At 45.1% G+C, this 16,261-nt stretch overlaps 2 protein-coding genes across 6 annotated transcripts in view; both read left to right on the forward strand.

Annotated features, from left to right (window-relative positions):
• The window catches only part of LOC108160669, a 56,971-nt gene extending 43,450 nt beyond the window's left edge, over nucleotides 1-13,521 (forward strand). For all 5 annotated transcript variants that reach the window (XM_017294812.2, XM_033391554.1, XM_017294815.2 and 2 more), the window contains exons 6-9: nucleotides 324-497; nucleotides 4,965-5,119; nucleotides 5,212-5,491; nucleotides 10,375-13,521. In XM_017294812.2, coding sequence (XP_017150301.1) covers nucleotides 324-497; nucleotides 4,965-5,119; nucleotides 5,212-5,491; nucleotides 10,375-11,941 — 2,176 coding nt within the window. In that variant the 3' untranslated portion in view covers nucleotides 11,942-13,521. The remainder of the gene's footprint in view (nucleotides 1-323; nucleotides 498-4,964; nucleotides 5,120-5,211; nucleotides 5,492-10,374) is intronic.
• A 210-nt stretch (nucleotides 13,522-13,731) lies between these two features.
• Nucleotides 13,732-15,057, forward strand: LOC108160671. Its single transcript, XM_017294817.2, has 2 exons — nucleotides 13,732-14,381; nucleotides 14,456-15,057. Exons 1-2 carry the CDS (start codon nucleotides 14,180-14,182, stop codon nucleotides 15,010-15,012), a joined length of 759 nt encoding a protein of 252 aa, XP_017150306.1. The 5' UTR covers nucleotides 13,732-14,179; the 3' UTR covers nucleotides 15,013-15,057.
• Nucleotides 15,058-16,261: the final 1,204 nt, after the last annotated feature.

The following is a 16,261-nucleotide window of genomic DNA, read 5'->3' on the forward strand; positions in this document are numbered from 1 at the left end:
ATACGCACCAAAGAGAGACATTTTTCTTTTTGCAATTTAACAACAATTTTACAAGCGTCAATTTTTTGAGTGGAGAAGTGAGAAGGCAGAACAGAAATTTCCAAATCAGTGAGCACAATTTTCTGGTTTCGTTGTCTCGGTAGGCGGAATGGGTACACTTGAGGGAAGGGCTCCGGCTGTAGAGCCGGAAAATTCCTTGAATAATTGTAGGTGCCTACTGGGCGAACATTTTCGCCAGGGGGGGCGCCAGGGGATGCCATCAATTTGAAAGCAATTAAATTATACATTCCTCCTAATTCTATTGTATTTTCTGTGCTTTGCAGATCCTATTGTGAACGCGAATATCGGGACTGTCGCCTGCAGACTTGCTATGTCCAATCACCGGCCTATCCTGGCCTGTATCCTCGCGCTCTGAACTGTCGCTATAAGCTGCACACCCGCCAGCCCTACATCAAGTTGTATCTGCAAAACGAACAGTTCGCTGTGGATGGTCAAAGGTAAGTTTATTGACAAATAATGGGACACATCTACCATTGATTTTTCGTCCTATTCTCTTTGATTCTCATAATTTCTGCAATTCATTCTTTCAAACGATGCAAAATATATATGGCAGAACATTAGCCCTTTTTCAGGCTTTAAAAAACGTTTGTTTTATGCAAATGTATTTCCATTTTTCTCTATCTATCTTTTTTCATCCGTTTTTTGGTGGGACCAGAATTAGTGTTAAATTTAACGCCCTGTAATTTGTCATTTTGGCACGCCGATTGCACAATCCCCAATCCACAATCCACGATTCTCGGGCATTTCCCAAACATCTAGATGTTGCTGGCATTGCTGTAATGCATTTGGCATCCTGACAATGACAATTTGACAGAGCGCTCGTCGCAAAAATTGGCACCAATTTGCTGGAAAACGTTGGCGACATGTCCTCGGCTTGCATTTTCCGTGTCTGTATCTCCGAGTGTCTCTATCTGTGTGTGTGTGTGTCAGCATCTGCGTTTGGGTCTGGTTTTCGTTCTGGGAAATTGGCCAAAGGATTACGTTTTGAGTGAGGTTTCCATCACTTTTACAGGGGGGAAAGGGGAAAGGGGAAAGGAGAAAGCTTTTGAGTCGGCAGCAGTCATGGCTGCCTTGTATTATTAATGCCAAAATGATGAAAGCGTCTGCGAGAAAGACGAGTCCTCCACAACAATTGCTTAGGTCTCTCGCTTAAAGCTTATAGATTGGCTGAAAGGAGCGCGCAATCTGTGACATTCTGAGGATTTCAGCAACAACAAAGGAATATGAATAGAATTTGAGTGAATTCGGAGTGAATGCTTAAGTACAGAGCTCCCCCCAAAATGATTGAATAATTACGGATCTATCTATAAAATGGGTTCAATCGTACTTTTGTAAGGAACATCCAAGGTGGCTTAGGGAAGCCATGGGAATGGGTTTTGAAAGGTGGATTTGCGAGAGTGAAAATGTATGTGTAAATCAACTTTAATCCTTGGTCCTTTAGTCCATCCATGGCAAACATTTTAAAGTCGTTAAGGGAGCAATACATTTTTTTACTGTGAACTCAACCAATCATTCAACATTCAACATGAATAGTGTTCATCAAGAGGCTAATACAGATCTGAAAATTCACATTTTAGCACCTCTATGCCCCCGTAAAATCCCTGGATCTCCCTTTATGCAGCCCGCTTCGGATGCACACACATTTTTTCACAGATTTTTGTAAAAAACTAAACCCTTCAGCACTCAGTCACCAGTCAAAAGGTCAAAAGAGGCTTCGTCCTTCATCCCAATAGTGTTATTTTTTCCATCGTTATTTGTTTTTGTATAGGTTTTTTATATTCATTCCAAAATGTCTCTTTGATATTTAACTTTTATTAAGCTTAAATATCTTATATTTCAAATCATAATATAGAAATGTTTCTTTGGTGGAAGCCAATCCCGTTGTGGCCCTTTAATATGGTGGGGCACTTGCAGCAAAGTTGCTTAAATCCAAACTTAAATATTTAATGGAGCGGCCAAGGGGGCATAAATCTCCCACTGGACTGCCTCTCCTTCTGTTGCCGCACATACAATTTACATTTACTTAACGGAAATGACCCTTCGCAAAATATTTGCCTCATCATGGGTCAAAGGTTCTGCTTCCGTTCCCCGCCAAAGTGTAGGGGGCGGCGGGGGACCTAATGATGTGGGGGGAGGGTAAATCCTTCGGCTTTTAACACTTTGCGGACTCCCGACAGAAGTATCCGGAGTATCTTAAAGCCTGTTTGATGTGCAAATGCCGGGAGTCAGCGTATTTCCCTGTCGACTGTCCTTGTCAATTCCTCCTGTGGCAGGCAGGCACCCATCCCATCCAGATGCTGCCACATGCCATGCCACGTGCACATCAAGCAACAGCAAGTCGGAATTAGATAAGCAACATTCAATTTATTTTTATAGATTCAATTTGAATATTTACCTTTTGAAAAGTCCAATGCAAGGACCAGGACTCCCCACTCCCCCCTCCTTCATTCCGTCACGACCGAGGGACGAGACACGGACTCACGTCAAAGTTGCCAACTTTGAGTTGGGTCTCTGCCAAAGTAGTGGGTGGTTGGGGGCAGGAAGCGTAGGGCCAAAATCCCCTTTAAGTGTGTATTAATTTGCAAGTCTAAGTTGCCTTTGGGGTCCTACAGCCCACACTCTTGCACGCAGGAAAGGATTAGACAAACATCCCCTTTTCGAAGGAGCTAATCGGGAGCTGGAGCTGGAGCTGGGGCTGCAGATGCTTCTCCTGATTGAAAGTTACTAAAATTAGGTTTTGCTTTGGCACTGAAGCTGGCAGAAATGTTGGTTCCACGAGGGATTACTTCATTTCAGGGCAAATATATAGCAAGTTTTATCACTCACATCATTCTGTGGTCTAACCATGCTCAAAAAAGTGTCTATCCTTTGGTTAAGTCGTTGGCAACGTTGTGGTACCACACAGATGCGAAACATTAGTCTTTTCTATTAACCTTTGCCTAAAGAACCCGCTAGAACCAGTTCAACCTTTGCTTAAATCTCCCATAGATCCAGTCCGTCTGACATCCCCAACCACAGTCATTCCCCAATCGCTGGATGCCGAGTCAGCAAGAACTTTTCCCCTGATGCTGGAGCTCTTTTATAAATCACTCCATTTTATTGCACGGCCCCTTTGGCGGCTGTCAAAAAACACAACCCACAACAACATTCCTAATTCCTCTGCCCCATGCAGATGCGAGTATACGAAATATATATATATAGCATTTCTGCTGTGGCAGCAGAATCGGGCAGAACTTGGACATGGCGGATGGATGCCAAACAAATGCAAAAGTCATCGAGTAAAAAAGTTTTTTAATATGCCAAAATTATTACCAGTCAGTGCTTTATTTTTTTTCCTTGCCATTGCTTTCCTTTTTTCTTTTTTATAGTCGTATTTTTGTTGATATGTGTTTGGGCCAAAAAAGTTTTTCCCCCAAAACCCAAGGAATTATTTCCCATACTCTCGCTTTGTAATCAACTTTCTGGCCGACATCGCATTTATTATCAATAAGTTGGATTAGCTCTTCGAAATGCCCGAAATGCGGAGGAAAACTTGCTGACAAAGTGATTAAATTGACTGAAACGAACGACTAGCTAATAGAAATCTATCTATACATAGATATAGATACAAAAGTTGGCCAAAAGTTTCCTGCACAACTTTCCTGCGATGGTCACACAGAAAGAAAAGACCCCAAAAGAAAGAGCAACGGCTCAATGAAACTGTCAATTAAATTGGAATTTTTGTTCAACTTTCGAAATCAGATGCAACTGCCTTTTTGATTTCGATTCACAGGCTCTGCCGGCCTGCTCTCTCTATGAATCGGTCTGCGTTTGATGAAAGTTCAGTGGATAATTGCCAAAGTTAGCTTTCAATTAGAAAGTTGCCACACTCGTACAATCACTGACACGGACCCACACAAAAGCCAGGTGAGAGGCATTTCATTTGCCTTTTGAACTGGCCAGCAATCAGTCAGATCCTCCACTGCCATGGGGCGAGATGAATTGTGAATCGACGGAGGCATACACAAAAAACGAATGGCAACCCACGGCCCGGCCTGTCATCGTCGACATGGATGGACTGAGCTGAAGGCATCTCATCTCCCTGCATTGGCTGGACGGAGGCATAAAGGTCACTTCGTCTAGGGCGCAGAGCTCTCCATCAGTCAGGGTTATGCCGAGGCCAGACAGCCAGCAAAAAATTAAAAGCATCCCCGGGACCGACGCAAGAAATTAGGAAAGGCTTCAGAACAGACGCTTTTGATTTTGTGCTATACGTTTTTTTTTCCACCTTTTTGTCTGCTTTGGAAAATTCCTTTTCCAAACTACATCCACCGATTCCTCCCTGGCTCCCTGTGGCAAGCAAAGTGCAAATGAATGTCATGACCAAAGATGGGGCTTGGGCAGAATTTATTCAGTAAGAGCAACTTGAAGTAGAAATTCGTGGAGATTTTTGAATGGAATACTACAGCTTTAAACCTTTTAAAGGCTTTTGATGAATGGCTGAATGCAGCCGTAAAGTGAGCAAGCTCTCTTATCCAATCATTCAACATTCACCATGAGTGCCATTTACCAATTGGCTAATACAGATGAGAAAGTTTTCAAACTCACATCTCTATGCCTCCGTATAGTCCCTGCCTATCCCCACTTTTCAAACATTTCTGCACAGATTCGATCTGGCACTAAAAGGCTCAACACTCTGTCAACAGTCAATTCAATTTCTCTCTGTCCTTCATACCTTTGGGGTTCTTTGTGCACTTTTTTATTTCGTTATTTCTGCTACGTGAGTTTTTTAATTGTTCAGTTTGGGCTTCGATATTGAATTATCGTCGCCGGGCGAATTTGATGTGACATCGGGTGCTTCGATAATTGAATTGAGACATTGCCTGCAGCCCTTTTCATAGTGGAAACACTCTTTTTTATTGCAGATGCGAGAACGTCATGACCTGTCCGATCAGGCCCATAGGATCGGGCAACGAGCACTGCCCCTTCGACTGGCTGGCGGTCTACGATGGACGCGACGAGCACTCGCCGCTTATAGGCAAGTTCTGTGGCCTCGGCAAGTTCCCATTCAGCATCATTGGTGAGTGGTTCCCCCCATCCCGACCCAATCCCCAGCCCGATGTCAATCTCATCGAAAACATTTCCATTTCTCATCCTTCCCATCGTCTGTAGGCACATCACAATATATGTATGTGGAGTTTGTTACATCGCCCGCGGGGCCGCTGCTGAATACGGGCTTCCATTTCAATGTTGGCAACTGGCCAGGCCACGTGGAGACGGCCGGCATTAAGCATGGGGTCTGTGACTGGCTGCTGAGCTCCGACTCACTGAAGGACAGCAGCGCCAGCGAGGGCATCTTCCTGAGCATTGCCCACTGGTATCCGCCGAATACGTCCTGCAGCTATCACATCAAAGGACATGTCGGGGAAATTGTGCGGCTCTATTTCCCTAGGTAAGCATTACATATTCCATTAATTTCATTAGAGGGACTTGCCCATTAGGGTGATTGGCTTCGGAGGGGGCAGTCGCATGTAAGGGTGGTTATCGAACAGGATTGTGGTTTCCTCAATGATCCTGTCATAATTATTTACGCGATGGTGTACAATTTGTGTCATCAGCTCTTAAAATTTCAGCATCGGGCTCACTATTTACTTATTTTAGGAGATTTAGGAGGTAAGGAGGATGTAAGGAGCTTATTACGAATTATAAATCAAATATAAATTGATTTTCTCGTTGGCTTCTTTCAAAATGTTGTGTCTCTTATAACCTACGTCGAAAAAAGCCGACAGATCGGGGTCACCTCTTCAAACAACTGCGGATTATAGTAGGAGTTAAAGAAAGGAAAAAGTATAGGCCTCTTTTGGAATCAATTTTCAACTTTAAAAATAGTTTATCCTGTCTATCGTGTCATTTGCAGCCTCGCTGATTTATTTGACAACATATGACCAGGGAGATTCCTTTTGGAGTCGTAACGATCAGGGTCACCAATGGCCTCCCCCAAGCGTTGGCCTTTTCAAGTTTTTCCATTAAAATTTTCATTTTGTAACCAGTTTTCTTCCGACAAGAAGCATCCCAGTTGATCCCTCTACAGTCCGAAATCCGTTTGTCGGTCTTTTCTCTACAAGTGCAAAGTTTTGCGGCTATGTGGGGGCGGTTTGCATTTCCTTCCTCCACCACCTACCATCACCCCCTGCCTCCTTGCGTTGGCAATCCTCGGGCTTGGGCTTGGGCTTGGGCTTGGGCTTGGGCTCTGCTCGGGCCGGAGCTTTCCTCATTGCGTTCTATGCTGTAAGCGTATTTTAATGAAATTTTCCGCAAAGATTTATGTGACATTTTAATTTAACGTGTCGGAGCTGAAGTTGTTCACCACAAACACACTCCGCATATATCCGCATATATATATGTATATTCAGTAATATATATATTTTTTACATTGTTCAGAGCCGGCAGTAGTCAAAGTGTTTGTCGCCAGGCCGTTGTTTGTGTCTGAAGTGCCAGAGTCTCTCTGAACTTTTTGGCCAAGTGTCGCATCGATTGTGCATTTCATTTCATTTCGAGTACGAGAGGACGAGTACCGAGTACCGAGCACCGAGTATTTTCCACTGCATTTCCCCTTCATTTCCATTGCTGGCCTGTGAAATATTTTATTGTGCTGCGGTTTTTGGCATAAAGGATAAGGAATGAAAACGACTATAAGGATGAATCCAAAGACTATGGCAAAGTTTTCCAACTCTGACACTTTGAGGGCACATTGATGGTTGCGAAACTTTTCAGGGAAAACCAGATAAAGAAACGAGTTTCCAAAGTAAATTTTGAGAGGAAATTTCATATTAGAAGCATAATTTAGGGATTTTAGTTGGTTAAGCGGTAAACAAGCGACTTAAACTTGCAGTAATTCCATAATAAACATGAATTCTATTGTGGGTTTTTGAGCGAGTGCAGTTGGTTGAAATTAAGTGAAATCTGGTCGGAGATTGTTCATTTTCTGTTCTGTATGATTGAGGAGGAGTTGCAGAACGGTTGAGTGGCCTTCGTTTTGGTTTGAAAAGTACCCAGAGATATCCTCCCATTCTTCCAATGCTAATCTCCCAATGGATCCCGAATACCTCCTTCCTTTGTTGCCTACACATTTCCCATTTTCTCGAACACGAGTACAACGCTTTATCCGTAATCCAGCTGCAATTGCAATGATTCGTTGACCCCCTCTCCCACACACACACACACACATACAGGCAGGCACACATCCGCCCAAATCCTTGCCGTACTTGGTTGTTGCAACTCCTGTAATTTATGCAGAAAATGTTGCCAAGTTTTTGCTGGGGAAACTGCTAAAGAAAACTATGTACAGGGTAGACATCACACAGGGCAGGGATGGGCAGATGGACGGGAAGAGATCGAGCAGGCAGGCGGCCAACGGACAGGAGAGGGTTAAAATATCAAACAAGTTTTTGCCAAAAGATAAATATTTATGTCCACCTACAAAATGAGGCAAGGCAAGGAGCGAGGTCCGTGCACCACCCCAATAAAGGAGAGGTACACCCCATCGCATGGGGCCCCCCGAGTGTGGGGCAGGTGGAAAAGTTGTGCGCACGTTTACACCGATTGCCATTAGGAGTTCAGAAGTGGGCAACATGATTGCGTGATTACAGTGCACAAAATGCAACCGAACATGGCGTAAGCAATCGACGGAGACAGCAAGACAGGGTGAGCGAGAGAGGAATACAGAAAGGGGGCGTGCTTGGGCAAGAGAATGGAAAAGCCACGTTAGTTTGTTGTTGTTTGGGGCAAAAGTTCCAAAGTAGACGAAAAATGCAATGGGAAAACGCACACACAACGTTCTCATGCACTTTTCTGGGGAAGTTGTTGTCTTTTTCTTGGGTCTCCAGTTAGCACTCGTTCTCGTTGTTGGATTCGTTGCTGAACTCGTTCTCGTTGTTGTTATTTGCCGGCAACTTCTCTCTCAAATTGTTGCAAAACGCCCACAACAACAGCTACAACAATTGCAGACCATTAGAAGAGGTTCTTCCGTAGTCCTCCTCTAGGAGAAATTTCAGTTTACATTCAGGCTCCTCCCGCAAAACCTTGAGTACATCTACGAGTAGCTACATACATATATATGTGGGTGTGCACTCACTCTCCTGTTCGTCCTGCGGCCTGTCGCTGGAGTCTAGACGCTGTCGACATTGTTTCCAACAAAGTTGCTCATTTAAGTAACATGTCATGGCTTTGCTTTCGGTTGCCTCTTCCGTTTTTGTTTGCTACGACTTTGTCCTCTACTCTTTTTTTCCCCCCAGTGGTCTGACCAGATGTTGAACTACTCCTTGAGTATATTGCACTTAAGTTTTCGGCTCGTCAGAGAGAAAAAGAGAGAGAGTGGAAAAACAATCCATTTGCTTGGACACACACAGACACTTGGGCAGCTGTCGATCTACATCAAGCTACTAACTACTTAGTGTCTGCTGCTATCCGCTATTGTCTGCTGGATAAAATTACGGCTATATACTGTGTATTTCTATCTACTAATTAATGGTAGTATGTACTTATCTATCTTTATGGTTTAGTGTGACTCAGGTTTACCGAATTTCTCAGCATAGTCCTCGCCAGCACAGCCAGAAATAAAGCTGTGTATAGATTTCTGAGGCCATGAGTTCCTTTTATCCATTCGCTTTCTATATATTGCATTACATACCATAAACTACTAATAGAATGCCCCAATAAAACATTATACCGATACACAAAGTACGCCTCGGTACCTCGTAACCCTGTAACCCACAATCAATAACCAAAAGAAAATCAATTGTAGCCATACACCACCTTCATTTTCCCCGAATAGCACCATCCATTTACAAGCTTTGCAATAGGCCAGAAAAAAAGACCACAAAAAGCACAACAAAAATCCGCTTGAAATGCACAAGACGTGGCACATACTCGTGCTTGGGCTATTTATAAGCCTTATGGCCGCATAAACTGGCGCTTTGGGCTTTTGGCCACGACACCAATCGACTCCCATATGCACATAACCAAGCAAGCCAGTTGACAATCCAGCAGGGCCCCACCTCTGAGCAAAGAACCCCCCTGCCACCCACTGAGTCAGCAGAACTGAGGACGGACTGGCTTTTGGGGGAGTCTCTCTGGTCCCTGGAACTAGGCTAGGCTGCAAACGGATTACGAGGACATGCCGCAGGGCGTTGGGGCTTACTTTTCGACGACGCGTACGTGAATGACGCTATGGGCACGTCGAGTAGGGGAATGGCTACAAAAAAGAGTAAAAATAAAAAATAGTAACTCTGCTCTATTATGAATAGTGGTGGGGACTCACAGGCTGCCATAAAAAACAAGAGAGAGTAAGAGAAACCAAATGAAATTTGTGCCACACTGCGCCGCCAGGGAGGTAGATTAGGGGGCGTAGCTGGCGGGTGCCTCCCCCCATTTCCCCCCCAGCATACTGCTGATGATGGTGATTTCTCGCTGCCCTCCTCCCCATTCGCCTCTTTTTTTTGTTGCTGTGCCAACATTTTGTGTGGGTTAATAAAATGTATTATGTCATATTTTTGGATAGAGCATAGTAATGTAATTGCATTCACCGCAGTCTGAAATGGTTATATAAAAGGATACAGGATACAGGATACACATGAAAGGCAGAATGGCTAAGCAGCAGTCGGTCACATTTTTGTACAGAACAATTTGTGGAATTTGTGGCATAATGCAGAAGCGGCTCTGCGAATAAAAGAGCTGCAAATGTAATCGAGATGAGAGCTTCCAATGAATGTTTTTTTTTGCAATGAGTATAAGCCGTGAAATACAGGTAAATTATGGAATATATGGAGATGCCGGTTTGCTGTAAGAGTTTCCATTTGATTTAAACGCGAACTTTCGTTCGTGACGGAACCAGGAACCATGGAACCCCAGAGGTTCCCCCATCCTTTCACTTCTTGACAGCATATATAAGTATAAATATATACATACCATATTTTGGAAAATAAAAATGTATATTTTGGTATATTTCTAAGTTCCTCTGGCCGAAGTAAAAGTAATCCCTGCAGACCCTGCAATCCCTGAAATTACTGCAGAAAATTGGCCTTCCACATCAGCTCGTTGCAAATATTCTGTGGGGCTGCCGCAAATAGTTTTGGAATGCAATTTAACACTGGAAAGAATGCTGCTCACATCGCGGACCCAGAAAACCCCTCAGACGTGAGAGAATTCACCTGTTAGCTCGGGGGGAATTTATATTAAATTGTACTGCGGCCTGGCACCGTGCCAGACCCTGCCACATGCTGGGCTAGATTTATGATTCTCAACATTTTTTTACCCCGTTTCCACTTTTCCTTGCAGCTTCCGCATCAATCGCATCGAGTCGCCGATCCTGAAGTACGAGGGAGACTGCGGCGAATCGCTGACAATCTACGATTCGGACCACGCCGATCCCGCTCGGATCATCAAGACCTTCTGCGACACCTTCTCGCGGCCAATGGAGAAGGTGGACTTTGTGAGCACCAGCCCCTCGCTGTACGTGCAGTTCGACTCGAAGACGGGCAGCTACAGCGGCAGCTCACTGTACTACTGGGCCCACTACGACTTCTTCAACAACACGCGCTTCGGCGACCCCGTTCCGAACACCCTGTGCGACGAGGTGATGTACGCCTGGAAGCACCCGGGCGGACGCCTCCGGTCGCCCCTCAATTCGCTGATCTTCAAGCGCACGGGCGGCAGCGATGTGCGGTGCCAGTACAAGTTCGTGACGGACAAGAGGCTGTACGCACGGGCCATTATCGAGGTGAATTCGGTGTCCTTCAAGGAGCTGCCGTACAACAGCAACGCGTGCACCAGATGCCACGAGGAGCGGGTGGACAAGCTGGTCATCTGGGAGGAGCGGGACAAGTACCAGAACAACCTCGCCTGCTTCTGCGACAACATACCGCGGGCGGTGCGCGTCATCTCGTCGGCGGACCAGATGAACCTCGAGATGATCGTCCAGGGCCAGCATGCCATCACCTCCTACTTCAAGAACCCCAATCCGCTGTTCGAGGCCACCTATGAGTTCGCCCACGGTCCGCTGTGCGGCCCCATCACCTTGGGGCCCTCGCCGGACGGGGAGCTGGTGTTCCCCTACAAGAAGGCCCTCGCGATGGTGGCCGGACCGATGGCTCCGCCCGAGCACCACTACCGCCGCGAGAAGTGCATCTGGGAACTGAAGGTGGCCTCCCAGCGGGACCTGTGGCTCAATCTGGAGAAGGCGCGCTTCGCCGACCGCAGCTGCGAGAGTGCCAAGATCGAGGTGTATCTGGCCGGCCGCCTGGAGCCGCGCTTCGTTGTCTGCCCGGAGAACATATCAATGGCCCGGGACCTGCCCATCCTGACCACGGCCGAGCTGGGGGCCACCGGGGCCGACCAGGAGCCACTGCCCGTGCTCATCCAGTACACAGGCGACGGGCAGCCAGGACGCAACATTTTCCGCCTGGTCTGGAGCGAGCTCTTCCACCTGCCGCGCAATCCCGACGGCAGTCTGGCCGCCTCCCTCCTGCAGGACGCCGGCTGCGACTTCCGCTGCCCCGGCGACACAGAGGTCTGCATACCCCGCCACCTGCTCTGCAACGGGGTGGCCAATTGCCCCAACGTGACGCACTCCTCGACGCTCGACCAACTGACGCGCCACATCGAGTGGAACCTCGAGCAGCTCGGCCTCCTCCACCACGCCGGCGAGTACCGCCAGCTGGTCCTGCACGACGAGTCGCCGGAGATCTGTCTGCGACGGGACCTCAGCGAGCTGCCCTACGGCAAGCTCTCCCTCATCGCCCTGGGCCTGTGCCTGATGTTCGCCCTGCTCTTCGCCATCTTGCGCCGGATGTGCCGTCGGTCGCCCAAGCAGTCGGGGTTGCATCAATTGCAGGAGGATTACTAAATGGAAAGACATTTTGACAGACATTTCAGATATGATATTGTCCTTCAGGGAGACTGGGCGTATAAGGAGGGCGATAGGGCAACATCTCTGGGAAGCTAACGAGATGTGTTGCCAGTTTTTGAGGGAATCACAGTGTAGTAGAGAATCAACGAAAAGTGCTACACATTCAGAGTCGAGTTTGGTACAGAATGAATTTCTTTTCCAGGTGTACTTCAAAGATGTGTGGATGCGCATTAGAGAATATGCCAACAGTATTGTATTTCTTTGATTTAATTTCATAATTTGTGGGTTCCATTCGAGTTGATATTTTAGCTTTAGGTACATTTTAGTAAAACAAATATCAAAGATTTAGGTTACATTTTATTGAGAAAACTGCCAGAAACTCCCACAACAATCTGCCAATCGTTTCCCTTCTCTGCCAGATGGAAAAATTAATGCAAAGGGGAAAAAGCCCAGCCCAAATCCAAATCCTATATGTAAGTAGTTCTGACCGGTCGAGTCTATAACTTTCCCTTTACGTGAAATCTATTGAATATTAATTGAAAATAATTGTACGATAAAAACGAGGCGAAAAAAATGCCCTTCAAACATATAAATGTTTAAAAAACAAAGAAACACACATAAAAGTAAAAAAAAAAAAAAGAAAATATAAAAATTGCCCTGAATAAATTAATTAAAACATGAGAAATTGTCATGTGATAATTGTTAAAATGAGGAATGTTGAAACAAAAAACCAATACTTTCGAAAAGGCATAAAGAAACTAGACTTTAATTAAGGTAGACAGGTAAAATGGCAAAACATGAAAGCAAAACCATAAACAAAACGAAAAAAAAACACAGATAAACACGCAGAAATTTAATTCAACATATTAATAACAATTGTTGGTGGTTTTCTATTAGCTATTATATCTATGAAATATAATACGAGAGGCCATTGTGTTAATATTGGCAAATTGTCAAACAAAAACCACAAGGAAAAGCCACGATTATTTGGCCATACATACATATACATGCATGAATATGTATATAATGTACGATATACAATATATTACATTACATAGGGTATTTTTTTTGAAAATAGATTTACATAGAACATAATTGAAAGGAGAACCTTCCCCCCTCCCTTGCCATCCCAAAACAACAGTGTATTCCATTTAGATGTGTGTGTGTGCAAACATTTTGTAAGGAAATTCGGTGAAATATAACATTTTCTTGCGCCCCCAGAAATTATGAAAAATTGTAAATTGAAATGTGGAAACGGTTTAAGTATTTAAGTCGGTATAGGAAAGGGCATTGCTGTCGTGTTCTTTTATCAAGTTTTCCTTTTATTCACCCCCCACACAACCACAACCACACCCCCACACGATACGAATCACACCCAACATGCACCTTAAAGGTACAGTTTAGCCCCGTGACAATGCAACTTTGCAGCAATGCCCGAAGAAGATGAAAGAGTCAAAGAAAATGTCACACAAATAAGAAAGGAAGAAGAAACCCAGATATTAGGACACATATTTTAGTGTACATCAGAATTAAATGTATAAATAAAACAATAAATGAGAAATTAAATAATAAATTGAGATATTGAACACATTTTAATTGAATCGAAAGGAGGGGAAAGCACGGCGACCAATACCAATGCAACGCCACAATGAAAGAAAGAAACAACATGTGTGACTGTCACTGTGGTGAATATACAGCATTGCCAAAAGAAAGGATGAAAAATAAGAGAATAGGTGAGAGCAAGAGATGAAACCTTCACCGCGTAATAAAAAGCACGGCGATAGGGGTAAACGACTCATTGAGAGGAAGAGAGAGAGAGAGAGAGAGAGAGAGAGAAAGAGAGAGAGAGAGAGAAAGCACCAATACAATTAGCAAAGAGAACATAAAGAACAAGAAAAAGAGTCGAAGAGGAGATGGAATAATGCAACTCTGCCGCGTCACGTGGTGAAAATACGGCACTGTCAGATGGAAACGACGAAAAGCAGAAGAAAGTAAGCGATGAACAGGCTCAACGAAAGCGTAGAGTAGAGAGACGCGAGAAAGGGACGGCGACGACGTCGGCGATTTATATGTCAGCAGGCGAGCAGGCGAGCAGGCGCAAACGTACGCGACGAGCAAAAGGCGAACGTGAATTTGTGAAAAAAAAACTGCTAAGACGACATCAGTTCTTTTTTGTGGAAAGTTCTTTCTTTGTGTTCATCTTTTTCTGAAATTGAGATTCTCTTTGGTTAAGCAATGGATAAATGCGGTGCACCACGTGGCAAGCGTCCGCGCGTCCAGGTATCGATAGAAAAGAAGGAGCATGCCATTGCCCGCATACTCAACGGAGAGACCAAGGCCGGCATCTCCCGTGAGCTGGGCGTGCCCGAGTCCACGGTCCGTGGCTGGGTGAAGCGCTCCGAGCAGCGCTCCGCTCGCGAGACCAAGGATAAGCAGAGTAAGTACATGCCCAAGTCCCAAGTGTTTCTATCGAGTAGAAATTCATCGGAAAAACTCCATTTCGTCACGCAGACTTGGACAAGAAGCCATCGCCGCCACAAGCCGTGAAGCTGCCGCAGAAGCGCAACTTTAACGGGCATTCATTGGCAGCTGACCGGAAGCACATGGGGGATTCCCTATCGATGCCGATGCAGACTCCAGCTGAAATGCCCACTTCAAATACGCTTCCCACCATGGCTCCAGTACCATGTCCCATTTCGGGGCCACTGCCACTACTGCCACCCGTGCCCCTTTCAGTGCCGCAAACGGCCGTCGATGACCTTAACCAGACGGACGACAGTCAGATGATCTACTGGCTGAACATCTTCAATGCGGGTGTCCTCAACTTCACCTGGATCGTCACGGCGGCTGTCCAGCATGCGCGCACCCATGGCTATGCGGATTGCCTGCCCCTGTGGCAGATCATCAACATTTACGTGGACGAGGCCGCACGCAACGTGGCCGCCAATGCGGGCCTATTTGTGAATCCATTGCCGAAAACACAGACAACTAGCATTGGTAACATTTTCCAGACGCCAAGTCTCCACATCACAGCCGAGGATGATGAAGAGGACGACGACGAGCAGTGATAAAGGCAACATCTGTTGGGTTTTTATGTAAATGAATATCTTATGGGGGGGGGGGGGGGTAAACTACGTTTAATTAAAGATTGTACATAATTACGGCGGTTATTAATGGTCTTTTTTAATGTTGTTCTCGCGTATGGGAGAGAAAACATAATATATCTGTACTTCAGTGACAGTTTTCTTATATGTCAGCCGAGTAATTGGCTGTATCTGGAAGTCTGTTTCCATATTAGAAATCGAAGCAACCATAGCTTTTCCGCTGTCAAATGTTCGCAATTTCCATTCTATTATATTAAACTATTATAACGGCATTTAAGAATGTAAACAACCTACGATAAATATTTGCGTCTGCTCATCCTCAAAAAGAGATTTCCAGCTGAAAAGAAGCTTTAAATATGATTTCCACCCAATCTACTAGTGCGAGTGCAGCCTATACATATGTAGTACATAATTGATCGGCCTGGAGGCAATGCTATAGCTATGGCAAAGTGGTAGACTCCATGGCGAGAAGCAGACCTTGTCGCAGCAGCCACACAAATAAAATGGCTGTCAATGGGATTATGTTGTTAAAAGCAAATAATTGCATTTTAATTAGCAGCGAAATAAGTGCGATAATTGGCCCCCGAGCCCGAGTCCGAGCCAGAATCCGGGGGATCGATATTGGATTGTGGCGATGCAGCATGGAATGGGAATGGGAAAGCTGGGACCATCGGATATCGCCGTGTATGCCCGCAGTGAATGAATCAGATGCGGCTGGCTTTATTAACCATATTATTATTTCATTTCGATGCGTGTCATGCAAATTTTCCATTGGCTGTGACTCGTCTGGACTCCGACTGGCCATGTCCTCTGCCTTTTGGGCCGTGACACGTAATTAAGCGGTTTTATTTGCGGCTTTGCCGCACATTAATTGGTCATGTTAAATGTGAAATTTTATTTGTGAATAAATTTCTATAATTTCAATATAAATATGCGGAAATATGTGTGTTCGGTATGTATTTATTTTCGCCCATTTATGAAAATATTTTCTAGTGGATTATAGATGAACTGATGCGTGTTTTGGTTGTGTCCTTCTCTGGTTGTTTTGTCACATTGTGGGATTATGTTTTTTGCCAAAGAGTGTTCTGGCAATCAGACCAATTAGTGGCTGCACTACGACACAATTCAGACCACGTGGTAATTATTCAGTTAGACAGTTGGCTCCAGCGCTAAGAAGACGTTTGCCCTGGCTTTGAGAGTGCAAACAGCTGTT

The sequence above is a fragment of the Drosophila miranda genome, chromosome 3 (genome assembly GCF_003369915.1).
Source record: "Drosophila miranda strain MSH22 chromosome 3, D.miranda_PacBio2.1, whole genome shotgun sequence".
NCBI classification, from domain to species: domain Eukaryota; kingdom Metazoa; phylum Arthropoda; class Insecta; order Diptera; family Drosophilidae; genus Drosophila; species Drosophila miranda.